Source organism: Protopterus annectens, chromosome 3.part0 (genome assembly GCF_019279795.1).
Source record: "Protopterus annectens isolate FY-2018-M chromosome 3.part0, PAN1.0, whole genome shotgun sequence".
Classification (NCBI taxonomy): Eukaryota; Metazoa; Chordata; order Ceratodontiformes; family Protopteridae; genus Protopterus; species Protopterus annectens.
Genome location: NC_056731.1, coordinates 908,347,782 through 908,375,520, shown reverse-complemented (window position 1 = coordinate 908,375,520; position 27,739 = coordinate 908,347,782). Strand labels below are relative to the sequence as shown.

Genomic DNA, 27,739 nt, shown 5'->3' with positions numbered 1-27,739 from the left:
TCCGACCTCTGAGGAATCTGTGTTCCTCCTTTCGTGCCCGGCCCCCTACCTCCTGGGTTACTCCACCTGCCGATGAACTTGTCCGGCTCATCGTGCCGCATGCTTGGAAGGCTCCTGATACCGACAAAGCTATTTCCTGGAGGGTCAGATAAGATCTTGTCCCCTCCTGCTTCAGATCCCCATTGGTCCAAAGGTCTTCCTGTGAATGCTTTCATGGTGGTGGCCGCAACAAAAAAGGATTTGGCAGAAGAAGAAAGCCAGACTGTCCATCCGCCTAACAAAGAGTCCCGGGCACTGGACAGGATAGGGAAGCACACCTTTGCTTCAGCGACCTTTGCTATCAGGTCCCTGAATTATATGGCACATTTCACCAGGCTTCAAAGGGATCTGGTTTCTGAGCTGTCTGAAACCTTGGCTGGTGCTGTGTCTGATGAAGTCCGTGACAAAGTGGCCTCTCAGCTGGCCACCATTGAATCTATATCTAACTCCTCTATGTGACTGATATCTCATGCATCAGAAGGAGCAGCTAGAGCAGCGGATTCAGCTGTGGTGTTGAGACGACATGCCTGGATGCGCTTGTGCAACTTCGCGGAACCCTTTAAGTCTTCTTTTTTTAATGCCCCCATTGAGCCCTCCTTGTTGTTTGGGCCCAAAGTTAAAAGCACACTGGCCAGATGTGAACATGACAGTAAGACCCTTTCTGCCGTAGGTGTCCATTATTCTTCCCCTCAACGTCCTTTCTCCTGAAACCAAAAGAGTGGGAAGATATGGTTCAAGAAATCTCAGGGTCCTTTCCGTGACACACAGGCCGAGTTCTCCCCCAGAGGCAGAGGGAGAAATTCACAGGGAAGACGCTCTTTTCGAGGCAGAGGGGGACCGTGTAACCAGGGTTCTTCCAGAGATTCTTTCCCTGGTCAATCCTACCAGCGCTCCTGAAGAGCGGCCCAACTCCTTTCCTCTGGAGGTGGTTGGGGGATGTTTCTCCTTGTACCCTTCTGCCTGGCTAACCATCACCACCAATTCTTGGCTACAAAGGATCATAACCAGAGGTTATCATATCCCCTTTGATCTTTGTCCCGTCCATTCAAAAAATCTTCCCGATGTTCCACCCAGTCAAAGGGAAGAAGCAGCACTAGAGAGAGAAAAACTGCTAAGAAAAAGAGTCATCCAAATAGTTCCTCCAGACCAGATAGGATCCGGATTCTACTCAAGACTATTTTTGGTGCCAAAGAAAACCGGGGACTGGAGACCAATTTTGGATCTCAGTGTATTGAACAAGTTTGTGAGAGTACAAAAATTCCGGATGGTCGCAATACAGTCTATCCTTCTGCTTTTGGAAAAAGATGATTGGATGTGCTCTGTAGATCTTCAAGATGCGTACTACCACATAAAGGTGGACAGGCCATCAAGAAGATTTCTGCGCTTCCGTGCGGGAGCCAGTCACTACCAGTTCAGAGTACTGCCCTTTGGACTCTCTACAGCCCCCAGAGTGTTCACAAAGTGCATGGCAGTTGTCACAGCTCACTTGCGACTTTAAGGATTCCAGGTGTTTCCATACCTAGACGACTGGCTCATTTCCGCCCCCACCAGACATCTACTGGAAAAAGCCCTGGCATACTCTCTCCTCACTGCTCAAAGGCTAGGCATAACCATAAACTGGCAGAAATCCAGTCTCACCCCTTCTCATTCAACAGAATTCATAGGGATTATCTTGGACACAAAAAACTGCAGAGCTGCTATTCCAGAGCACAGAATTCTAAGAATAAAGCAACAACTAATTACAATCCTTTCAAAAGAAAAATCCACGGCTCACTCAGTTCTACAGCTGTTGGGTTCCATGGCAGCCTCCATCACCACTGTTCCCCTTGCCAGGTTTCACATGAGGCTTCTACAATGGCTACTGCTCACCCAATGGTATCCTTTTCAGCATCCTCTTTCAGCCATGATTCGAGTAACCCACAGGTGCAAACAGGATTTAAATTGGTGGATGACACACAATCTCTCACAATGATCTTGCCCCTTCTCCCCCTAGCAAACCAAGGCCACAGTGACCACGGACACCTCCCTGATGGGGTGGGTGGGCTTTGCCAGGGACAGACAGTCCAAGGCACTTGGTCCCAGCTGGAGGCCCATCTGCATATAAATGTTCTAGAGCTGAGGGTGGTGCTTCTGGCGTTGCAAGCACTCCATCCCCTGCTGCTGTCTGGGACAATTGCGATTCAGTCAGACAACATGGCGATGATCTGGTACATCAACAAGCAAGGTGGAACCAAATCTTACCCCCTTTGTCGAGAGGCCATGAGAATATGGCAATGGGCGATGGCTACCAACTGTTTTCTTCCAAGAACGTACATTCCCCGGAGTTCCAACGTGATAGCAGACAGACTCAGCAGGTGCATTCTTCAATCTCACGAGTGGTCCCTGACTCCCTTGATAGCGGCGGAGGTCTTCCACTGCTGGGGCCGTCCTTGCTGCGACTTCTTTGCATCCCCGACCAACTACAAATGCAGCAACTACTTTGCCCTGATTCCCCCTCCGGGACAGTCACCCAGAGATGCTCTAGTCCACGATTGGCCCTCGGGTCTTCTTTATTCATTTCCACCGTTTCCCCTCATTCCCCAGTTTCAGAAGAAAGCCCGGCGGTTGAAGAGCAAGGTGATCCTCATAGCACCATATTGGCCTCGACAGATTTGGTTCCCCTTCCTTTAGCCTCACCTACTAGATCAACCATGTATTCTCCATCCAACCTCGGAGTTGATCTCACACCCACAGAACCTGATTCATCCCATCCTGAACAGCTGCAAGCTAATGGCTTGGCTACTCCAATTCCCTTGATTGCCAGGCAGAATGATCTTTCTTTACCAGTACGTGATATTCTCATTGCTTCTCATAAGCCTTCCACTAGAATTACTTATCTGAGCAAGTGGAAAAGATTTGCCTGTTGGCTGAAAAATAAACAAGTAGACCCCTTTTCAGCACCAGTGTCAATAATACTAGACTATCTGGCCGACCTGCTTCAATTGGGTCTATCGGCCTCTACCATTAGAGTTCATTTGGCTGCAATTTCTAATTTTCATGAGGGTGTCCAAATTTCCTCTCTTATGTCCCATAAATTGTGCAAGACCTTCATAAAAGATGTGAATCATCTGAAGCCACCTTTTAGAGAACCTATTCAACCATGGGATTTATCATTATTTTTACAAGCTCTGACAATGGCATCTTTTGAACCAGCCTCTTCTTGCGACCTCAAGTATTTGTCATGGAAAACCTTGTTTTTGGTCGCTGTTACTTCTGCCAGACGTACTTCTGAATTTCAAGCTTTATGTATCAAGAGTCCGTACTTGATTTCTCATAGAGATAGTGTGTCTCTGAGAACTAATCAAGTCATTTCTGCCTAAAGTGATCTCTGAAATGTCCATTAATCAAGCCATCGAATTGCCAGTTTTTTTCCCAATCATTCAAACAGAGGAGAGTATTGCCTACATACCCTAGATATACACAGGCAAATCCATTTTTACTTAAACAGGACTAAACCCTTTCGTAAATCTGACCAGTTATTTTTGGCCTTTTCTGGACCTAGATTAGGATCTGCTGTTGCTAAGGTCACATTAGCTAGATGGTTGAGGGGCTGTGTGACATTTATTTACACACACTGTACTATCTTGTTGCCTACTACCATGAAAGCTCATTCAGCAAGGTTGGTGGCAACTTCTGCTGCCTTCCATGCTAGAGCTTCTTTACATGAGATCTGTGCAGCTGCAATTTGGGCTACGCCTCATACCTTCATCAATCATTACAAATTGGATTTGGCCTCCAGGGAAAGAGCATCTTTCGGTTCTGTGGTGCTCAGGAATGTCCTTTCATGAGAGCCTTCCTGGAATAAAGGTTGCTGTTAACTTGCAAACTCAATCTGAGGTAACAGGGAGAAGGGGGATTGTGGGTAAGAGTTTAGTTCGCGAGTTTGAAGCTGATGCGAGCTTGGAAAATGGCCGGCTCGGTTCCGAGCTCAGAATGAGGATCAACAATACAGATGGAACATTATGGTAAGACATAACTTCTTTTTCCCCTCACCAAAATGTCTGCCAGCCCTTCAAAAGTGGTGACCTGACATCCACTCACCCACCTATGAAAATAAGTGCTCAGTTCAGCAATATATTCACACACACTTTCATCTGCCTTGCATCTGGGCTCATAAAACTTTTTCCTATAAGTTTCAGGTGTTAGTTTAAAAAATTCTAACAGGCAGTTCTTAACAGCAGTATAATCAAAGCAGTCAACATCAGACATTTTGGACAAAATAGTTACAGATTTACCATGGAGTAAGGGGGTCAGGAACTTTACCCAGAGCCTTTGGTCAGCATCATACTGTGTACATACCCTCTCAAACATATGAATGAAACTATCAAAATTATCCCCTGCTGTAAACTGTGGAAGACATTTACTGATGTTTTGTGCTTTTGGGGTCCAGTTACTCCCTTCCCCATTACCTCCATGACTCTGGCGAAGAGTCAGCATCTCCTTTTCGTGCTGCCTCTGGCTCTCCTTTTCCACAGCTTCCATTTCCAAACGCCTGGCCTCCAACTCAAGTCTTTTTAGCTCCAGATGGATTTTTAAGTCCTCTGCACAAAGGTTGAGCTGTCCATTTCCTGTGTGTTGTACATCTCCATGGCCAGTCTGATCGTCCTCCTGGTTGCTGTTTTCTGATGCAGCTGTGACCAAAGCTGCAATCATGTCTGCCTTAGTCAGGTTTCCCTGTGCCAGTCCTTTAGTCTGGCACATCTCAGCCAACTGGCTGCTTGTCAGATTTCCATACTCTGTTGACATGCTTGCCTGCTCTCTCTGCCTAACTGAGCTCACAAAAGAAATAAAACAGTTGTGATCTGCATAGCTGATTTAGAGTACAAAAACACCTTCAGTGATCACTGTACACAAGCTATAGGAATTCACTATCCGCACCACTACAAGCCAATTAGTATGTGCCAACCAGTTAATATGTGGTGTGAATATCCCACCACTGCCAAACAATTAATATGTAATGCCCGTGCACTGGCTCAACAATCAAGGAGCCTCAGTCCTCTCCACTAACACCAGTGAGGGATGTCCACATTGGGAAGTATAACAAATAGACACACAGTAGAGTACAATTTCCCTTAAGAGCACAAAGAGATCACAGTCTGTCTGGGGCTGGTTTCTCCCTCTCTCCCCAGATCCCCAGTAAGACTCCCAACTGGCACAGCTATAGTGCACAGATCTCCGCCTAGTGGTCAAGCTAAAAGCTCCAGCACCCTCTCTGTCCAACCAGTGCTTCATGTCCCTGTCCAAGTAGCTGACACACACACACACACACACACACACACACACACACACACACACACACACACACACACACACACACACACACACACACACACACACACACTTTGAGATATGAGTTATATACAAACACACAGACACTCCTGGGGAAGGCTGGCACAGGTTCTCCAGCTATGCCCCTTCTGCCCAGACTATATGGTAATACCACTTGCCACCAACTACTAATATCAACAACTAATAAGGCCCTTATCAAAGGGTGTCCAATTATTACTGTGCAATATTATTATCCAAATGGTAAGTGTGACGAACAGCAAGACTTATTTGGGGTGGCTTGGAAAGTATCACTATATACATGCCATGTACTGTAGTGCTGAAATTCTCTCTCCATAAAACTACCACAGTTGAAAGGTTTAAAAATATTTAATAAATAATAAGAACACAAGACAATACTTCTTACTACTAAGTGCTAGTCAAGCATTTAGAGATCACAGAGAAATGCTTAAAATAATACAGTAGAAAAGTTCTGACATCAGTACAGAAAACAGCTAGACTAGACTTCCTATTTCCTATCTATATCTAAGAGCAAACACAGTTCTAAAATAAAACTTACATATAGAGCAAGGCAGTGCTGGTGATGTTGTCAGTTCTGAAAACAAATGCAAAATGCTGTGATTCTCTCTCTCTCTCTGTCCTTAAATTGATAACACAGTACCACTGACTCACTTCAGATTACATCATTATTTTTTGATTCCCAGGCGAACAGAAACTCAGAGCATAACAGCCCTTTTGATCTTGCAGCTGGTCAGGAAACTAGAGCAATAAAAGACATGCATGTAAATTCTAGCCATTAACTCTGGTCTCAAAACAGTAGGAAGAATTCCTTTATTCAGACATCTCAGCTCCGAGTTTTGAGATCAAACAATTATACAATGCTTGACTTATCAGCTTTCCTCCAGCAGAGTGAAATGTGGTTAGAGATGTGAAGTTCAACATTTACCATAATTTTCTTGCATTTAAGAGAACAAACATGTGGCTTACATTAATATTTACAAATGACAGACTTATCTACAAAATCCTATCTAGCTAGGTTGGCAGCCTCCACAGCTCTGACTTCTGCTAAAAGATCTTCAGAGTTACAAGCTCTTATGGCTTGTCTTTCTTTCCTGATTTTCCAAAAGGACCTGGTTTCCTGTTAGAACTAATCTCTTTTTATGCTAAAAGTTGTTAATTAAACATCTTTGAACCAGTCAATTAATTTGCTAACATATTTCCTTAATCCTCAGATCAAAGGAGAAAGAAGTCTACGGTTGTTAGATGTTCACAGACAGCTTAAATTCTGGCTCCATATTGAAATGTTTACACTAAAAATGCTGAATACTGACACACCAAAAATAAAAGACTGAAAATCCAGGAGTAGAGCGAATCTTGAATATTGCTCTTTTCTTTTAAACTTTTTTTTTTTGCAGCAGGGTAAGCCTCCTGCATCTCCCAATGGGGGGGGGGGGGTTAAGCCTCCCATATCTCCAAACTTGTATCCTCTCCAAGATTGCTATACTTCAGAGAAAAGGGAATATTCCAGCAAATGGCCATCTTGTACTTAATGTATATGTCTGCTTTGTCAGCTATTCAGGCTCTGTGTTTCAGTACCGCCATTTCAAATGGTTACCTTAAATTCTGTTTTGCTCTTTACGAAATTAGCTCAGCTGATTGCCTCTTATGAGGGCAAAATGATGATTCTTCCTGTTTCAAAACAGACAATTTTCAGATGAATTTCACTTGCTGTCTCTTTTTGTTATTCTTAGAATATACCTGGAATTTGGCACTTTTTACCTTAATTAGGTACATAAACACTACTTTCATCTGCAACTTTCTCTCACTGAATGAACCATCATAGTTTCCTAGACTAACATTAATGATTGCATACTCTTTTCTCAATGTTTTTCTCACATTCCAAAGCACATGCTCCCCTTCATGTAGAAAAGAACAAAACAGTTTTTTTTTTTTTTATTTCTACCTTGATTTTAAGGGAGAACTTAAAAACACTCTGAGCAAATGCGGGAATAGTAGAAATATTCTCTTCCTTTTTTATTGAAGTGATTTTTTGTGAGAAACAATTTTAAAAAGTTGGTGGAACATTACAGATCCTCCTATTTACTGATAAGTAAGCCTCAGTACTTTGAAACCTGTTTTAATTGTGAAAGCAGGGGAGTGTCTTATGAGACTGGGTGAGTCATTACCCTCCTATCTCCTTCAAGTTCCTTTTGTTCCCAAACATCTTCATTAAATTTTCACAGATGACAAAGGCAAGCTTACATTTATGTAAATGAAAAACATACAAAATAATACCACTTTAGTTGCAAACAGTTTACATGACAGGCACCCTTGAAACAACTGTTGTTGCAAACATTATATATCACTTATAAACCTTCCATTCATTGTCAGTTAAGCATTATATGGCTCATTCAGCTCCTGCCTCTTAAACCTCATTCCTGCTCTGCATATGTTCTTCCCACAATTCCCATTTTTTTCTGAGGTTTGCTCCTTCCCTTTTCTAAAGAACCCAATTCCCGTTGTTTTATCTCAGTTGCTATATTCAGTACTTCTACTAAAGCTAGTCTAGACTTGGATTTCCATTTTCTAGTAATTACGTTCTTGGCAGCCACCATAATTAGGCTCAGCAAGGCTTTACTGTGCCAAGGCAGTTATGATTCTGTATCATAACTCAAAAAATTCTTCTCCCCAGTCAGTCCAATCCGCTCACCCAGCATGTCTGACAGAGCAGCCTGCAGGGAATCCCTAAAGTCTGCCAGCTCATTACACTCCCAAGAAATATGTTCCCAGCTACCTCTTTCTTGCCTGTCACACCTCCAACATTTGCTATCCACCTGAGGAAAAATTATTTGGAGTCTACTTGGGGTATAAAAATACCTATGTAAACACTTCCAGACAAATTGGGAGATATACATATATCCCACCACTGTCTCTTTGTGACTCGCCTATCCAGTTTCTCTTCCCAATCCTTTCTAAGCTTCATTGATTCATTCTTATAATTATCATGCAATATTTTATATGCTGTACTAATTATTCCTTTTTTAATGGCAGCTTCTCTTCTAGATTCTGTTAAAAACTCTACTAGTGCTGGTCTTTCATTTAGGAGCCCCCTATTTCTTTCTCTTTGCCTATACTCTGATATCAGTCCTTGACAGGGAAGGCAGTCTCTAATCTGCAGTCCAAAATAATTCTTGGCCTCTTCCCATTCTGTTATCTTTCCCTTTCTAGTTATTTGCTCCCAATACCTTGGTTCCTTTGCCAGTTTTCTCCAGTAAATTCCAGCCCCCCCTTGCCTATTACCTGTATCCTTGACAGCAGTCTTCCCTATCGGCAAAATCTCTTTTCTCCATTCTCATGCTGGTTTGGTTCTTAGAATACTCCCTGCTATTTTATGAATATAAAACTCTGTATGATTTTGGTTGTTCTCCTTAAGAGTCTGCATCCAAAATCCCAATCTCTCCGTATTTCTTGAGCTTTCTCCCTGTGTCAGCATCATTCCTTTCCACTTTGAATTATAATTTCCTGTGTATGCTATGTATAAGAGCCTTAACTGTGTTGCTCTAAAATAGCCCCTCATATTAGGTAGTCATAGTCCACCTTGTTCTAGTGGTAAATTCATCTTATCCCACTTGACTCTTGCTGTTTTCCATTCCTAAATAAAATCTTTCAACTCTTTTTAATTGCTATCCACAACTTCTCTTCCAGTTGATAAAAATATGCCTCACCTGTGTATAAGTCTGTTTTTGTTGTTGTTGTTGTTTTTGTGTCTTTCGGCTTTTCCCGGTTAGGGGTCGACACAGCGGAACTCCAGTCCACTAATGATTGGGAGTAGATTTTTACGTGCTGGCTTGCCGGGCCTAACGCACAACTTTCAACGAAGGAACGCCCATTCACACATGTCACCACACAGAAGACGCTCTGAGAATCGAACGGGCAACATCTAACTGTGAGGTGACAATGCTACCGCAGCACCACCTCCGCTAAAGGGACTAAAAACATTTTAATGGCATGTATCTAAGTATCCATATCCATATAACAAACCTTCCAGTTTCTCAATTTTTGTATTATCTTCTGTTTAGTTTCTTCCCACATATCCTTAGCTACCACAACAGAGTCATTTCTAATCCATACTCTATTTTGTCATGTCCCCATAAGTATGGATATTGTTGGACCAATTCGTGTGTGTACATAATTTACCGCTATTGCCTTTGTTTTAGCTTCATTAATTTTGTATCCCGAGAAAATATGAAACTGTTAAAATGTTCCATAACACTGTAATGTCTCTTTCTGGTTTTGTTCATAGGTGCATACTAGGCTAATGGCCCTGGAGCCTTTACAAGCCTAGCCCATAGGATTACACTGGCATCGTGTTACCCAACCTTAGTTCCCAATGCCTCTGTCGAGTAAAGCCACTGGAGTGATCCCTGGGGTGAATTTTCTATTTCCCATCCACTCATCAAGATTTCTGTTGAAGAGGGACAGTGAGATGCTCTGTTTGACATACATGGGAAGTCTTTTCCATAGCATGGGCAGTCTCTGGGTTATGAACCTGTCCCTCCAGCATGTTCTATTGATTGTGGTGATGAGGTTGAGGTCTCTAGAACGTGTGGTGTGGAGGGATTGGGATTTCTAACAGAGCTGGGTCAGAAATGGCTTTGTAAGTCAAGCAGAGATCACCTCTAAGTAGGCAATATGAGACGGAGAATAGTTGGAGTTTTCTGAGTCTGTCCATGTAGGACAAATGTTTAAGGCCTAAGATCCTCTGTGTGAGGTACTTTTGCGGCCTCTCCAGTTGTTGCAGGTGTTTAGTGAGGTATGTGCCAACTGGGGCATTGCACTCAATGATTGGCCTAATGAGGGAAGAGTAGAGGGAGACAATGACCTCTTTCTTCCTGGATGCAAAACCCTTAGTAATGAGATGTGCCACATAGAAGGACTTTCTGACCTGTGTTCCCAGATCTCTTATAACGCCTTCTGTGTTCAGTGGACTACCATCATTGTGGTAATTCATGGGAGCCGGGTTTTTCCCAAAGGGGATAATGACACATTTTTTGGCATTGAGCTTAAGGCCATCGTTCTCACACCAGTCATTGGTCTCAGTGAGGCCTTTCTGTAGGATGTTACCATCACTTGAGGAGTTAATAATAGCTCCCAACTTGCAATTGTCTGCGAACGTTGTAATCCAGAGTCCTTTTGTGTTGGCCTGGACTTCAGAGAAGTATTTACCAAACAGGAGAGGACACATGACTGAACCCTGTGGGACTCCACTCGTGACTAATTGGCAGTCTGACTTTGAGTCAGCTACTTTCACACTGTGGGTTCTACCTGTGAGCCAGTTTGCAACCCACCTAGTGATAAAGGGGGTGACGCCTAGCTTAGTGAGTTTTTCTATGATTCCTGAGTGGGAAATGGTATCAAAGGCCTTGGCCAGATCAAGGTAGGCTGTGTATGAACCACCTTGCCTTCATCTACAGCTTTGGTGACTGACTCAAAGAAGTTGACCAAGTTGAGCAGGCATGCTCTACCCTTCACAAAACCGAACTGTGTGGGATCCAGAGTTTCGAGATTCCCTATATCCTTGTTTATTAGGTCCATGATGTGTTCCATAGCTCTGTATATCAGACTCATCATGCTAATGGGGCAATAGTTCTCAGGATCTGTAGTCGCTCCTCCTTTGTGGAGAGGGATGGCTGTAGCATTGCACCATTTGGTTGGGACAAACCCTGAGGTGAGGCTGTGATTGAACAGGGCACACAAATGAGGTGCCACTTCACTCTGTAGTTCATGTAGAACACAGCCGGGGATATTGTCAGGGCCCATAGAAGCTGTATTTTTGGCCTTGGACAGTGCTGCAGTAATACTGGGTGCCTGGAAATCTACTGGTATTGTGACTGGTCCTTTTGGGGGGGGTTAAAGTTGGCACTGAATCTATCGGCCAGTATATTGGCAATATCTGTTGGCTCAGTATAAGAGGTACCATTGTGCAGTAGCTCAGAGCAAATCTGGTTATTGCTGTGGAGATAGATTACATAACTATAGAAGGCCTTGTGGTTATCTTTACTATCTGCTGCAATTTTGTTTTCATAGCTAGCTTTAGAGGATTTGATGAGGGATCTCAACTTTTTGTTTAGGCTGATAAGGGAGTTTTTCCAGTCTTGGGACTTCACCTTATATCGCATCAGTTTTCTCCTTCTGTTGTAGAGTTTACGGCAGGGCACCACCAGATTGGCTTCCTTTTTTTGGAGGAGAGCATCTTGGTTCTATTAGGTATGGCAAGATCCATGCATTTGTGTATGTGTTCATACAGCGTATTGGTGTATGATTCGGCGGTCATGCAACTATTCTCCATTTGCATGGGTGCCGTGAAGTTAGCCACCTCTGTTTTTAGGAGCCCAAAGTTAGCTTTGGAGAGGTTTTCAATGGTTGTTACCTTTTGGTGGGGGTTGGAGGGATGTGGATTTCCAAGGTGATTAGTTTGTGGTCAGATCTAACCTGGAAGGAGTTGATTATTGGTGTAGCATCCATGTTAGTAATGACGAGGTCAGTGATGTTGCTACCTCTAGTGGGGGTAAGAACGAACTGGTCCAGGGCATTGGAATTAATGAATTCCAAGAAACGTTGGGCAAGTGTATTGGTACATGAGTAGTTTTCCCAGTTAATGGAGGGGTAGTTGAAGTCACCCAGTTTAAGAGTGTTAGGTTGGACCCTAATATTCTCCAGGGTGCTTAGGAACATGGAGATTTTAAATTTGGTAGATTTTAAATACTTTTCCTGGAAACCTTAAATGCTGCAGCTTGAATCCAAAATGCTGTTTAAGAAAATTACTGCAAAATGTTTATTAACAGAATTGTGCAGCAGCCTTCAACAGTTTGATTGAGATCTTTAAAATGATTACCCTGAAAACTTCATATCAAAATTCCCCACAGTTAAGTTATAACACTGCACATGAGTTAAGTTACAATGGCAGACATAAAAAAGTGCTTTTTAATACTATTTTCAAGAGATGCCTAAACGTCTGCTAAAACTTAACATTTTTGAGCTTGATTCGAAATACATCATATATATATATATATATATATATATATATATATATATACACATACATACATATAAAGTGCTTTATATATTTTCAAGAGATGAGAGAAAACTTAACATTTTGAGCTTGAGAAATATAGATATATAGATATAGATATAAATATATATATATATATATATATATATATATATATATATATATATATATATATGTGTGTGTGTGTGTGTTTAGGTTGGTGCATGCTTAGTAGTGTTTCACTGTTGTGATTGTTTGACTTTGTAAAGTTTAGTTGATTAGATACTTCGATGTTTTGGTCTCTATGTTCTGTGGTTCACTGATTTCATATGCGATGATATGAAGTAGAGCCTTACACACACATATATATGAATATGTATATGCATGCATATAAGTGTGTGTGTGTGTGTGTGTGTATATATATATATATATATATATATATGTGTGTGTGTATATATATATATATATATATATATATATATATATATGTGTGTGTGTGTGTGTGTGAAAGTATATATATATATATATATACTGAATATGCAAATATGTAAAGTGCAAAATGAAAGTCAAAATCCTGAAAACACAAATAATGCTAATGTGTCACTATATATATATATATATATATATATATGTGTGTGTGTATATATATATATATATATATCTATCTATACATATATATATATATATATATATATATATATGTATATGTAATATATATATTATATATATATTACACTAAATATTATATTTTACATAGTGTACACATTTTATATATCAGGATTTCAAGGTTCACACATGGCTAGCAGCACAATCAACAGAGTAGCCTAGTGGTTAAGATTGTTGTTTCTCATTTCCAGGGATTGTGGTTCAGTGCTGACCTATGGTTACTCCCTTTGCATGTTCTTTTGTCTTTACAAGTTTTCTTCTGGTAATCTGATTCCCTTCCACTGCCCAAAATATGAGTGGCTGCTGTAAATTACATGCATACCCACACACAAACATACACACACACGTGTATATATATATATGTATATATATATATATATATATATATATATATATATATATATATATGGGTCTACTATGGTTGATTGAAAACTCACTTGACTGAAAATGAAATTACTAGGACCACTTCACTGAAAACTCATTTCTTTGAAACTCATTTCATTGAAAGTTATAAATGGCCTTTCCCCCACTGTAGTGCGAGCCTGGAGTTAGTATATAAAGTAAGGGGGGTGTGGGGCGTAGACCCCCCACATATTATAAACATTTTAAACTGTACACAGTGATACTTACAAGTGCAATAAATAACTGTTTCCAAAAGAGAATATATAACCAAGATATGTGGGGGGGGGTGCCCCCCACCCCCCTTACTTTATATACTAACTCCAGGGTTGCACTACAGTGGGGAAAAGGCCAATTATAATTTGCAGCGAAATGAGTTTCAGTCAAGTGACTTTTCAGTGAAGTGAGCTTTCAGTGAAATGGTCCTAGTAATTTCATTTTCAATTAAGTGAGTTTTCAATCAACTGTAGTAGACCCAAATATATATATATATATATATATATATATATAAAGTTTATTTTTGACACTGTTTTCTACATTTGTTTTGTGTATTATGTGTGTTAAAGCCAGGGATTTTTTTTTTTTTACCTCAAAACCTCCTTTTTGCTGCTTTAACATTGACCGACTTTCCCAGGTTCCACTACCTGTCTTGAGTTGTTCTTTCTTGGCAATCTCTATGAAGCAGTTATCAGTCTCCTCAATTCTGCCTACCCTTTGCTGCCGCAAGAGGAAGGTTATCAGGGAGTCTTTGGGGTGTCAGGTTGGCTGTGGGTGACCCTGCTGTGGCTAATTTAATTCCTTGGAACACTCCTCATTTTTTGTGATCTCTTTTGTATAGCACGTACAGCCAGTAAAGGCTGGGAGATAGACACACCGCCTGTGGCCGAATGGTTGCCCTCTGCTGTGATGGGAGAACTACACTTGAGCCACAGGGTATGGGTTGGGTGAATGTCTGTTGTATAGCTGGGAAAGGGAACCTGAACCCGAGAATAATATGCCTCCTTCGGGATGGTCCTTGCCAAGGATGAGAAAAAGAAAATTTCCAGTAAAAGAAAAGCAAACCTAAAGCCACACCCCTAACAACACTGTTGAGTCTCAGCCTGCATATAGATTTTGTACCAAGCGAATGGAGAACAGTTAGTCATTCCCCTGCATATGAGAGGCAATTGCAGTCCCATAGGTTTGACCAGCCTCATCTGCAAAGCTGTGGAAAGACTTATCATGGAAATAATCAATCAGAACATAGGGAGCCTTCAAATATTGGACCAGTCTCAGTTTGGAGTAATCATTGGCAGGTTGTGCTTATTCTGCCTGGTGGCAAAGCAATAGATGAAGGCAAAATGGTACACACTGTTCCAGTCCAGAATTCCAAAAGGAGAAACCACCAGATATATTCAGCATTTTTTATTAATGCACTTTTTTATGCTGGTTAGATGATAAAATGGTAGGATGTGTATTATATTTTAACATTTTTTGTATAAGATTGTTGTCTTGCTTATGGTAGGTGTTCTTTTAAAAGCACATTTAAGTAACTAGTTGCAAAAAAAAGGGGGAAGTTCATTTTAAATTATTTTCTAAGTTAATTAGACTGGGTCAGGTGATATGTTTTAACAAGCTTAAAAGGTGTTTGTTAGTTTTTTTGTCAGATTCTGATGAAGTTTTTGGATATAGACAGACGAAAGAGCTTAATCTGAGTGAAACATTAAAAGTTTTCATTGTGCTAAACTGAGTGGAATATTATTTTTTTGGACTCTGGTGGTTTCTCTTTTTGGAATTCTGGACTGGAACATTGTTTGCTGTTTGGTTGTTAGTTCCTAGTTTATGGACAATGGTACACACCACATACCTCAACTTGGCCAAAGGTTTTGACGCATTTCCCCACTCAGGCGTAGTAGAAAAGTTAAATAAGCTGGGAATGAAACCCTATGTCATCTGTTGGATTGCTAGCTAGCTCACAGATAGGACTCAGATAATCAAACTAGGGAAAGTTACTTCCACAAAGAAACCGTTCACCAGTAGAGGCCCCCCCCCCAGAGTTCTGTGCTGGGACCTCTCCTGTTTGGCATCAACTTTTCTAAAGTAAAAGCCAATACCAAAGGGCTATGAATGACTAAATTTGCAGATGACTGAAAGCTGGGAACAGTCACTGAGTCACCAAATGACTTAGACATTCTGTAGGAAGGGTTGTCTCAGATAAATAACCGGTGCCAAAAATCATTTTCTGAAACTAAATGCCAAAAAATTAATTTTTTTATCCTTTGTGAAGTCATCTACTAAAGGCAGCTACTTCATTGACAAATACACCTCTGAGAGCTGACCCTGTTTTTCGGGATTTGAGAATTTTTGTGGACAGTGACCTAACTTTTAACCAACATGCATCTATTGTTGTAAGAAACTCCTTCTATATTGCACAACTTATAAGCAGTGGGATTGTACCTAGAGCTAGGGCTCTCATTGACCCCCTCTACTCAGCCTTCATTAAGCAAATAATTGAATTTAATGTCCCCTTTGGCATGCATCTGTTCAGACACATTCAACAACTGGGACACCTACAGAGATACTTTACTAAAAGGATACAATGCCTAAATAACATGTCGCATATGGACCAACTCAAAGCCTTGTCACTATACTCTGTAGTCTACAGACTGATTACAAGTGACCTGTATCTGGCATACAAGGCATCCTCCAACCCATTATTATTGAATTTTACTGTACATCAGCAAGTCAGATGGCTTCAGAAATACTTGGTCTAGGGATCTAAACCTCTTATGTTATATCAGCAGAACATTTTGGAAGGATTGGTATATCTCAGGGGGGATCGACTTCATAACATTGAAATTTCATAACATTGAATTTCATAACATTGAGACCATAACATCGAAAATTCAAAACACTGAAAACTCAGAACACTGAAAGCGTGCTTCATAACATTGAAAACTACATTGCACAAGTCAGTAAGATCCCCTCCACTTAAACCACCACCTAAATAACAAACACACTTTCTACTATGTTTCTGCAAGGGGGCAAGCCCCCCTGCTCCCCCCACCCTCCATAAATTATATATACCAAGTCCACGATTGCACTACAGTGGAAAAAAGTTAATTTCCAGATAGGAAATTAATTTTTTCCCACTGTAGTGCAATCGTGGAGTTGGTACATTTAATTTATGGGGGTGGGTTGCGGAGCAGAGCCACCCCCACATGGGGGTGCAGGGGCCCCCCTGCAGAAACGTAGTAGAAAGTCTTTTAGTTAGATAGGTGGTGTTATAGGTGGAGAGGATGTTATTTACATATGCATTGTAGTTTTCAGTATTATGAAGCACACTTTCAATGTTTTGGGTTTTCAGAGTTTTGGTCTCAATGTTATGAAATTCAATGTTTTGAAATTTCAATGTTATGAAGTAGACCCCTCAGAGGATATCACTGCTGTGGAACAGACTCCCCATCGATATAAAACAAAGTTCATCCCCATCCATTTTCGAGTGCAACTTAGATCTACAGATGGGAAACAGAAAAATTACCCCAGGATTGCCCCCTGTACTAATAGTCAGTCTGCTGTTAAGTGCTTTGTCCCATGTGTGGGTCCCCCAAATTATCCATGGTATGATCCCAGTTATTCTCACATTAAGGGTAGTATACAAGTATTGACCATACGTTGGGTAAACAGGTTATTTTGAGCGCAAAAATGGAAATTGGCTAGGCTTAAAATGGCCCACAAGAGCAGCTGGCCTTGTATATTTACTTATGAACGTATGAGCATATAAAAGAAAAAAATTTAATCTCCTGTTTTTATTTCCACAGACAGAGATGATTTGCTGAATTTTGCTAGAAAAATAATTTCTGCTTTTACTTTACCTACTTGCTACTTCCTCTTCAGGAAAGCGAAGAAAGAGTTCCCTCACTTTCTGACTGACTTTCAGTTCGAAAAGCAGGGATTGGAGGGAGAATATTGTGCTTCTGGAATTTCTTCACAACTTAAAGATTCTGACTGAAGAAAGTGTTGTCTCAGATTTCCTTCCAAAAGGCCTTTCTTCTTCTTCCAAAGTTAAATAGGTTTTTCAGTGGGATGAGAATGAAATTTCTGTTTCCCAGGAAATGTATTATGATTTGTTACTTTTTTTCTGCACTTAAACATTCAGAATTTTAAACTGTTAGGCTCACATGTTTAAAATACCTTAAAGTGTACTTACGATTCTTAAGATACTGCCTCAAAGGCTGCTTCTTGGTCAGTTACGAAAATATTTGTTTGGTTATGTTTTCAAAATCGTCCTGAAGATGTTAAAACTGAAATTTTAAATTCTCCCCTGGACAGCAAAGTTCTGCTTGGCCCTTATGCAGCTGAGGTGCTCAAGATATTTTATGAAGGGGTAAGCTGTTTCAAGAGGTTTCTTACATCTTTCAAACTACCTTTTTTAATGCTAATATTTTTTTTCATTTCACCTTTGCTCTCTTTTTTCTAAAAGCAATTCAAGCACTAAGGTGCCATCAAGCAGAATTTTAACAAGCAACAGCAGGAAGGCTTCTCAGAATCAGGGAGTGTACAAAAAGTCAGAATGACCATGTGCCTATTCTGGCTGTACCCCCCCCCCCAAGCAATCTCTCCCTCTTTGAGTCTACATCTTCCTTTGTGGCACCAGTTGTAAATGGGTACTCAAATGTCATTCTACAGGAGTACAGTTGTCAGTAGAAGCCCCTCCCACTTTTCCTGGATCCTTCTTGCCCAGTAAACCAATGATCCCCTTTTCTCTCCAGTTTTGTAACAGATATCTTAGAGAGTTGTAGAACCAGTGCCTGCCTGCCCAGTGGGGAAAGGTTTTTATCCTAAGATTTTTCTGGTGCCAAAGAAATAAAGAAGGGACCTGGTAGCCTGTGCTAGACCTCTACTTTCTCAATCTTTTGTTAAGGTTCCTCTGGCCCCTTTACTATTTTTCATATCAAAGCTAGACATAAAAAGATGCCTAGCATTACAGTCCCATTGGCAAGCATTTCAGATGATAAGAATTTTTGTATGGGGCTCATATTATTAGCTGTCCAATCTACTGCTCCAAGGGTAATTACAAACTGCCCATCTCCAGTAATTGCTTGTTTCAGACTTCAAGCCACTTACAGTTTTCCTTTTTTTGGACGGTTGTCTTATATTTGTAGACTCCTTTTCCAGTTGTCAGGTGTCCTTTGGAAGTGTTCAGAATCTTCTATTCAGTTTGGGTTTTCAAGTGAAGTTATAGTAATCTTCTCTCATCCCTTCTCACATAATTGTTTTCCTGGAATGTCTGTTAAATTTTGTTCTGAGAAAAGTCTCTCTTTCTCTAGACAAAGTAGAGATGTTCCAATAGTTCTTTCTCATTTTTCTAATCAAAACTAGGCGTTTGACAAAGCGATTATGAGGATTCTAGGGTACATGGCTTTCTATGATTTTTATGATTCACCTGGCCAGACTTCACATGAGAAAAATCCAATACCTCTGAAAAATCTGGACTTATCATCTATGTGTCTGGGTTTGTGAGGAGGGATATTCTGTGGTGGGAAGACCAGTTCTCTCAGAATACAGGCCTTACATTCTCCCTATTTTCTCCCCTTCAGGCTGTCACAACAGATGTTTTAGGCTTGGCATGGTGAACACCATAGTGATGTGTTTCATAAACAGAGTGGTATCAGATCTTTATCCCTTTTGCAGACTTGCTGTGATAGCACGGGAGGTAACAACTCATCTCAGTTTGACTCCTCAGGCTTCTTGCGTTCTTTCAGAGCAAAACTTTGTAGCAAACAAGTTAAGTTGTACCAGGACAGATCCTCAGGAATGGAAACGTTATGTTGGTGTCTTCAAAGAACTGATCCCACCTGTGGGGACAGGTCAAGTATAACTTTTTGTTTCCTCTCAGTAAGACAACTAAAGCAATTCTGCTTGCAGACAGGCATGAAGGACAGATGCCGTCTCATTACCATGAATGGAAATGGTCCTCTGGGCTTTCCCACCCTTTCCATTGGTATCCAGAGTTGTTCTGAATATCCCAAAAGGACTTCCAGAAAAGTTGTGGTGGCTTAATTTTCGCCTGGGCAACAGTCGTTCTCCCTTCTTTTGCATCTGACCAAGGGCAATTACCATAGGCTACCCTACAGACTGGAATTACTTACATAAAGCAGGGGTTGCATGATCCACCCCAACCTGAAAACTCTTCAGTTGACTGTCAAGTTGACAAAATGTTGATACCTTTTAGTCATCTTTTTTCTGAAGATATGAAGCAGGTATTGAAGGAGGCTAAAAAAACTGTTTCTTGAAATCAGGTATGTGTAAGTTGAAAATATTTTCTACTTGGTAACATTCCAAGAACCCAGGGCCCTTTTAAGGCCCAGCTGCCTCTGGAATTTGTGACAGTTACTGTTCTCTGGCCTTTCTTACTACTCTTGTCAAGATTCATTTGTGGGCCGTTGTGGCTTGTCTCCCATTGGATCCTCTCCTTTCTACCTGTCATCTAAGTCGAGCAATTTTTGAAAGGAGTTTTATATATCTGTAGGCATAAAAAGTAGATGACTGTTCTTGGGGTCTTAACCTTGTGCATGAAATTCACATTCTCTTGGGATATGAACCAGCTCATCAGGCTGATTTGAGTTTTTGACATGGAGACTGTTTCACTCATCGCTCTGGCTTCTGCTTAAAGGATATTTGAATTACAAGCTGTTATGGTGAGTCAGACTTGCCTCATTTTCTAAACGGGCAATTTTTTTTTTTTTTTTGATAGAGCTAATCCTTCTATTATGCCTAAAGTGGTCTCTGAGTTTTTTTTTGAACCAGTTTTAATTTCCTTGTCTTTTTTTTTCTTTTCCCCAAAAAAATAAGGGAGAAAAAAACTTGCAAATTCTGAATGTTCATGGGCAGCTCAGATAAATGCAGTACTTCAAAAAGCCTTATTGGCTGTTTGTCTTTTTCCTTCTTAGGAGACATTCACTTCCAGGCAGGGTTAGGGCCTATTCCACAAAGCTTCTACTTTGGTGGCTTTCTGGAAATGGGTGGACTCTAGAAGTATTATAGAGGCAGCAACTTCATCCTTTGTTTGCAGTTTTACAAAGCATTAAAAACTGGATTCCTTTTTCAGCTCCAGAACAGGCTTTGCTAGGGTCATTCTTCATGGGGTCTTAGATTCTTAATTTCTTCCTCCACCCCTATTATTTCTAAGCTATTGTACCTTACCCAAATGGATTAGGCTACTGCAACAGCGATCATAATGATGGACATAGTATAGTTGTCTATAACCGTAGATGCTGTAATAGATCATGGTTGTGGAAGTTATTGTTTTATTACCAAGGTGGGAGTTTATGTACCCTTGTTTATATAGTTACTCTTCTTTTATGTTTTTTTACCATTTTTCCCCTTTTATAGATATTAACTCCTTTCTTGGGGCAAGAAAGCTCAGAAACCTTGGACGGTAAACTGTCTTTTTATTGACCTCTTTGAGCTCTTGGCAGTTAGAGCATGTGGAAGGCATCCTTAAGCTTTGAAAAGCTGGCTGGTTGATGATATCCTTTGCAGGATTTAATCCAAATAGCTTAGGCTACTGCAGCAGTGATCCATTAGTTACTCTGTTTAATTACACAACTGTACTTTCTTCATAACAAACATCAGGAAACAAATATTTAAATAGCTGTCCAACAAATCACATATTCAGAAATGCAGCCAATCAAATTAATACAAATATTGTAAACTTTTAATATTTTTAAAATGAGTTATAAACTCTGCAGAGTAAATTTGATAGTAAAAAAAACAATGCGGAAAAGTTGTCTTTAAAGTCATGTTTCAAAATATACCAAACTATTAATCATTTTAACTTCAATGTTATACTGTTTTTTTTTTTTTTTTTTTTTTTTTTTTAGAATAAAGAGAATTGTATTGGCAGTTAGTGTTAAATGCACATCACCCACTTATTTCTCAACTGTCCAGACTTTCTCCCTTAAGCCCATATTTTTGCCTCATATTTTTGGTCTGTTCCTCCTAAAATTTGGAGTTTTCTGGCAAATTAGTAAGGATTGAAGTCACTAAATAATGACAGTCATTTGAGTTTCAGATTTCATACCCTTCTGAAAAAATGCATGCTAACACAAAATATTTTATTCTCGCAACTTTCTAAGTTTAGAATAACAGCATTTAAAATCTGGCAATATTTTTGGGTCTTTGTCCCCACCACTATTTTTGTTTTGTCCAGATTTAATGTGCTAAGAGATTGAGAGGTATTACTTGGATCTACATGACAATTAAACATTAAGTGTTTACTTAGAGCCAAGACATTAACATTATAGCTCCTCCTTTTTTTTTTCAGATTCAGGACCTTGTTTATTACTGAACTTTTCAGTCATTAGAATCCTGTTTAATTTTAGAATGGTCGAGATATCTCTGCCATGTCTTAAACAGTTTACCAGGTATGCAGAATTTAATATGACTATTTATATTTTATTTTGAACTTCTGATGTTGCTGTTTAACAAGTTCTTCCTGCCCAGCAACTTTTTGCCACAGATTTTCAGGAGTCTACTTCTGCAATCTTAATCATCACAGTTTTCATAGTCGTAATTTTCTTTCAGAACTAGTTGTGACAGTTTTGATTGCTTATCTTCATGTAACTTCATTTGAAATATATTTGTCTTGTATAGAGATCTGCTGTTTCTTCTATATAGTGTATACCTTTCCTCCTGAACTGTGAAGGTTCTTGGTTTGGCTGCTTTTACTGACAACTTCAGCTTCAGGCTTTTAACGTTTCTTTGAGTTCTTACTTTCTCTCTGGCCAGTAAGCCTTGCTAATGTTTTGCAGTTCCTTTTGCAGTATTTATTTCTCTCTATCATCTCTTCCTCTGCTTTATTGTGGTATACCCTGCATATAGTGCATTTTAATATATCTTATTCTGGGTCAACATTCCAAGCCTAAGAGTATATTCAGCTTATTTTGTTAACTGATGTGATTTATGTATCCTATCAAGTATTTGTGTTCTCAGCTGACTGTGAGCTATTATTTTGTCGTTTTTTGAACATTAAACCCTGGATGCAGTTTATTTCTTCTTTGAAAGCAAAGGCTAAATTTTATTCCTTTGGATGAGTTTTGCTCAGGTCAACCTTTCATTTTAACTTGGATTCATTTGTAAGTATTAGGCTAGATGACCCTGTGGGCTATTTTAAGCCTAGCTAATTTCACCTAGTGGTAATCAAACATTGTACTCCTTGTTTGTGAGGTAATTATCTTTTATTAAACAAGAAACGTCTTTACTGAATTATCACTAGTGACTTAGGCAATCATGCATTTATATAAATCAAAACAAACCATATTAACACGATGTGAAGTTATTCTGTCTTGCCGTTCATTCTTACAGATGGGTTCAGAGCCGACCGTCTGCTCCGAGTCTGCCTACTACAAAGCTCGAGGTCTTCAGACAGCTCTAGGCCAAGTCCCTATACCATGATGCACCTAGAGTTACCCCAGATCTAGTTTGCCAGTACAATAGATCGTAGGTTTCTCGCATAGCTCGGGCCAGTACAAAACTTTTTTCTACAAATTTATATAAATGTTTTGATATTTCTCTATTTAGACTTAGCTTAGCTCTTATAGCTTATTGTGTGAATTCCCTTTCATTGGTGTGCCTTTTTTCTTGTCTAGATATTAGCTTTCTTGGCCTCATTTTATTTTAGGCCTTGTTAAATCTTTACTGTAGTTTAAATAGTAGTTGTGAGCCTTTGAATAGTGACTTTTTCCGTCACAATCTTTGAATATATTTAGATATTAGAGTGCTTAGTTAAGTAGTTATAGTGTGTGTGTTTGTGTGTGTGTGTGGCTATAGTCCATAGGTGTACAGGGCATATTTGATAGGTTTCCTGGGTGTGTCTTGTTCATTACAGTACCCTCTCTTCAGACTGTGTGTTCCAGTTTGGCTGACCAGGATAAGGATAAACAGGTCTATATTACCAAAGCCAAAAACCCTATGCGCGAATACCAAAACATTGACCCCTATACCGCGAAAAAAAAATATCGAACTGTCATAGTCTGCCAACCCCACCACCCACTACATATTACCTACTCAGACAAAATAAATAAACCACATACATACACTAACCAATCCCTACTTCTAACCTAAACTAAAGCACCAAAACCCTACCTCCAGCACTACACTAAACCCCCCAAACACAACTATCTATGCACTCTCCTTAACCCCTCCCTAACCCTAAGGTCCATAACTACTGCACACTTCCCCTACACACATGCACCCAAGCAAAATAAATAAAACGCATACATACATTTAAAAAACACCTACTTCTAACACTACACTAATTCTTACATACATTACCTATCTATGCACTTACCTTAACCCAAATCCTAACGCTACATTCCTATCTATCGCACATTTACCTTAGGAGCTATACCGCAGATGGGTCAACCAAAACAAATCGACATTTCGAACTTCGTGGTTTTGAACTTTCGCGGTTTACTTACTTCATATTCGCCTAAAGGAATCTTCGCTCTCGTAATAGGAACCCAGATAAACACCCTAAATCAGGATTTAAGAAATGTCCAAAATGTGGACAGAAAATGTCTGTCAGTGATAGCCATGTGAATTGTGTGTACAGTTTAGGTGCATTGCACCTTCAGGAAAACTGATCCATTTGTCATTCCTTCTCTTCTAGGGTTCTTCAGGAGAGAAAGAGAAAGTTAATTGACAGAGGATTAGTCAAACCATCTTTTCAAGAAGCTTTGAGTGACTGGAATAGGTCTAGCAAATCCTCAAAGTCTTCTAAGGCTTCTATTTCTTTTGATGTAAAAAAATCAAAAAAAAAACATTGATGGCTCCATAGCCCTCAGAGCAAACTGTCTTGTCCTTTCAGAGCCATTCCTCAGTCCTGGAACCGGTATCCAAAGTGCCTAAATCTCCACTCCTGCAATCTGTACCTCCTTCTATCCACTCATCTTGGTCTTCGATAAGCCTTTTGAATGTGGATGTGGCTCGTGTGGTGCAGAAACATTTTACAGGCATGCCTTTCCTAAATTTTTATCGGCTCCGACCTATATGGCTTTGGAACCAAAGTCCCTTTTACCATCTACTACTTTTCCTCCTCCGAGCTATACCGGTTCTTTGGAGCCGGACTTGATGATCGTTGAGCCCTCGGAGCCAATGCCTGCTCCAGTGTCCTCGGCTCCATTTACTCTGACATCCTCGGTGCAGATCGAGGAATCTAGGAGCCGACACTCTCTGGTCGGGTCCAGGGAGGATGGTCGGACCGACTTGTCGGTTCTGACTCTGCCTCTTGGGGCTTCGGCTCGGATGAGCTCAGCTTCTACCTCTGGCTTGGAGCCCATTGTCCCGGTGTCGGGGTTATCGATGGTTTCCTCATCCGTCAGTCCCTTCTCATCAGAGCAGAGGTGCCTTCGAAGCCATTAGGAGAGTTATGTCCTAAGACATCTTCGACCTCAGGTCCGGCTACCTCCTCCCTAGAAGCACTTGTGTCTGCTTCTGTTTCACAGATCATTGCTAAGCGTAGAGACCCAGAGCTGCAGGAAGCCCCATTGGGTGGTCCCTGCTCTTCCAAGACCTCACCAGAAGTTCCCACTGACGAGGTTCCCAGGACGAGAATCTGTAAGAGGAAGCATTTAGACTTCCCACAGGAGTCTCTCACATCCAATACTGACTTGGATGAATCAGAAGGGTCCCCACGGTCCCCCTCTGAGGATATCTCATTTACTGAGATATTAGAAATCCTTAAGCATTGGGGTGACTGGCAGTCCACCAACCCTACTGAAGACAAGTTGGTTCTCCTGAAGGCTTTCGGGTCTCAGGCCTCCACATCTTGAGTGTCTCCGCCCTTCAATGAGCTTATGGATATGGACTCACAAAGGGTGTGGGAGTCTCTGGACACCATGGAGCCTGTCCCGAGGAGGCCTAATACATTTATTTCTGCCCCCCCCAGGAAAAATAATTTCTTACCAAGGGAGTGCCAGTTGATGCCATGGAGGTGGCGGCAGCCACCAAAAAGGAAATTTCGGAAACTTCTTCCTCTATCCATCCTCCTAACAGAGATTCTAGGGTCATGGATTGATACGGGAAGCGCACGTACAGTTCAGCGACTTTTGCACTGTGTTCGCTCAACTATGTCACCCATTTTACTAGACTGCAAAGAGATCTCCTAAAAGAGCTCGGAGATACTCTTCAGGGTACAGTAGCTGCAGAAGCTTCAGATAAAGTTGCCTCCCAGCTTGCTACCCTCAATTCCATATTAATCTCGTCTATTCGCCTCATTTCATATGCAGCTGATGGAGTGAGCAGAGCAGCGGGTACAGGAATTGCTCTTAAGAGACACTCATGGATGCACTTGTGTTCCTTCACGGAGCCCTGTAAGTCATCCTTTGTCAGCACCCCTTTTGATGGCTCGTCCCTTTATGGGCCCAAGTTAAGGAAACGTTGACCAGGTGTGAACAGGAAGGAAAGTCTCGGTCTGCCGTCGGAGTCTGTTTTTCCACCCCTACCAGACCCTACCCCAAGGGTCAAAGGGGAGGAAAGATGTGGTTCAGCAAAGCCCAAGGAGCCTTTCAGGATACACGTGGTGAATCCCCCTCCAGGGGCAGAGGAGGGAGCAATAATGGAAGATGCTGCCCTCGTGGCAGTAGGGGTCCACAAAACCAGGGTGACAGAGATCAGTTCTTTGGGAATCCCTACAAGCACTCCTGAAAGGAGGCCCGCCTGTCCTACTCTGGAGGCAGTCAGGGGTCGCTTTTCTTTGTATCCAGACGCCTAGTTCAAAATAACAAACGACAACTGGGTGCAAAGTATCATTTCCAGAGGATATTTCATTCCTTTCGCCACACTCTCTCCATTCACAAGAAAAATCCCAGACGTTCCACCCAGTTACAGGGAACAGGCAACAATAGAGGTCCAAACGTTGCTAAGAAAAAGAGTCATCCATCCAGTCCCAGCAGACCAGATAGGATCCGGAACTTACTCAAGATTCTTTTTAGTTCCAAAAAAGACAGGTGTTTCTGTACCTAGACGATTGGCTCCTCACCACCACCACCAGGCATCAGCTCATAAAAGCTAGGGATACCACTCTTTCACTCTGCAGTCATCTGGGAATTGCAATAAACTCAGAAAAATCTGCCTTGTCACCATCGCAACATACCGTTTTTATCGGAGCAGAATTGGACACCACCACCACTTTGAGACCTTCAGCAGAAAGAGTCTTAATACCCCATCACCAGGTCCACAGTATCATATCCAAAAACAAGGCTCCAGCATCAGAAGTACTAAAATTGTTAGGCATGATGGCAGCTGCAGTATTAGCCGTACCGTTGGGTCGTATGCACATGCAGATTCTGCAATGGCTATTGTTCACTCGGTGGTCTTACCAAGAGCTCCCAATGTCTCATCTTATAATAGTCACAAACACATGCAAAAAGGATCTTCAGTTGTGGTTGACCTCTCTTCGTGTTACGATAGGTCGTCCTTTTGTTCTATCCCCACCAGCAGCCACAGTAACCATGGATGCTTCCCTGATGGGGGGGTATTTTCAGGGAAGAACAGCCCAAGGCATATGGACCAATCAGGAGACACATCTGTATATCAATGTCCTGGAGATGAGAGCAGTACTTTTAGCATTGCAGTACTTCCACGACTCTCTTCATCTGGGAATAATTGTGATTTAGACAGACAACATGTCAGTGGTCTGGTACTTGAACAAGCAAGGAGGAACCAGGTCCTACCCCCTGTGTCGCGAGGCCCTAAGAGTATGGCAATGGGCTACATCCACCCAGTGCTTTCTGTTAGCTACACACATTCCAGGGAAATCCAACATGATATTAGACAAGCTGAGCAGAGCAACTTTGTTGCTTCACGAGTGGTCCCTCAAGAAAGAAATAGCAGACAGGATATTCCGCAGGTGGACCAGCGTTGCTGCAACCTTTTCGCCAACCACATGAACACCAAATGCAGAAGCTACTTTGCCCTGATTCCCCCTCCGGGAGAAGCCCCAAGGGATGCACTCGTACACACTTGGCCTCCAGGTCTCCTCTATGAATTTCCACCAATTCCCTTGATACACAAAGTACTACAGAAAGCAAAAACCCTGGGAAGGACCATCATTCTAATAGTCCCTCATTGGCCTCATCAGATTGGTTCCCCTTCCTTCGACTTCATTAATTGGAGGACCCTTGGATTCTGGACCCAGTTCCAGATCTTCTGACGCACTCGCCGGGGGAACTTCATTCCTCTCTACAGTCCCTGAAGCTGACAGCTCCAATTCCC

The 27,739-nt window shown here is 41.2% G+C and overlaps 1 protein-coding gene across 1 annotated transcript in view; it reads left to right on the top strand.

The window, feature by feature from the left end:
- Positions 1–27,739, top strand: part of LOC122796951 (DNA repair-scaffolding protein-like) — a 1,499,749-nt gene that overhangs the window by 1,463,565 nt on the left and 8,445 nt on the right. The window contains exon 9 of the mRNA XM_044065726.1: positions 6,780–6,783. Within this exon, the coding sequence (XP_043921661.1) occupies positions 6,780–6,783 (4 nt within the window). The remainder of the gene's footprint in view (positions 1–6,779; positions 6,784–27,739) is intronic.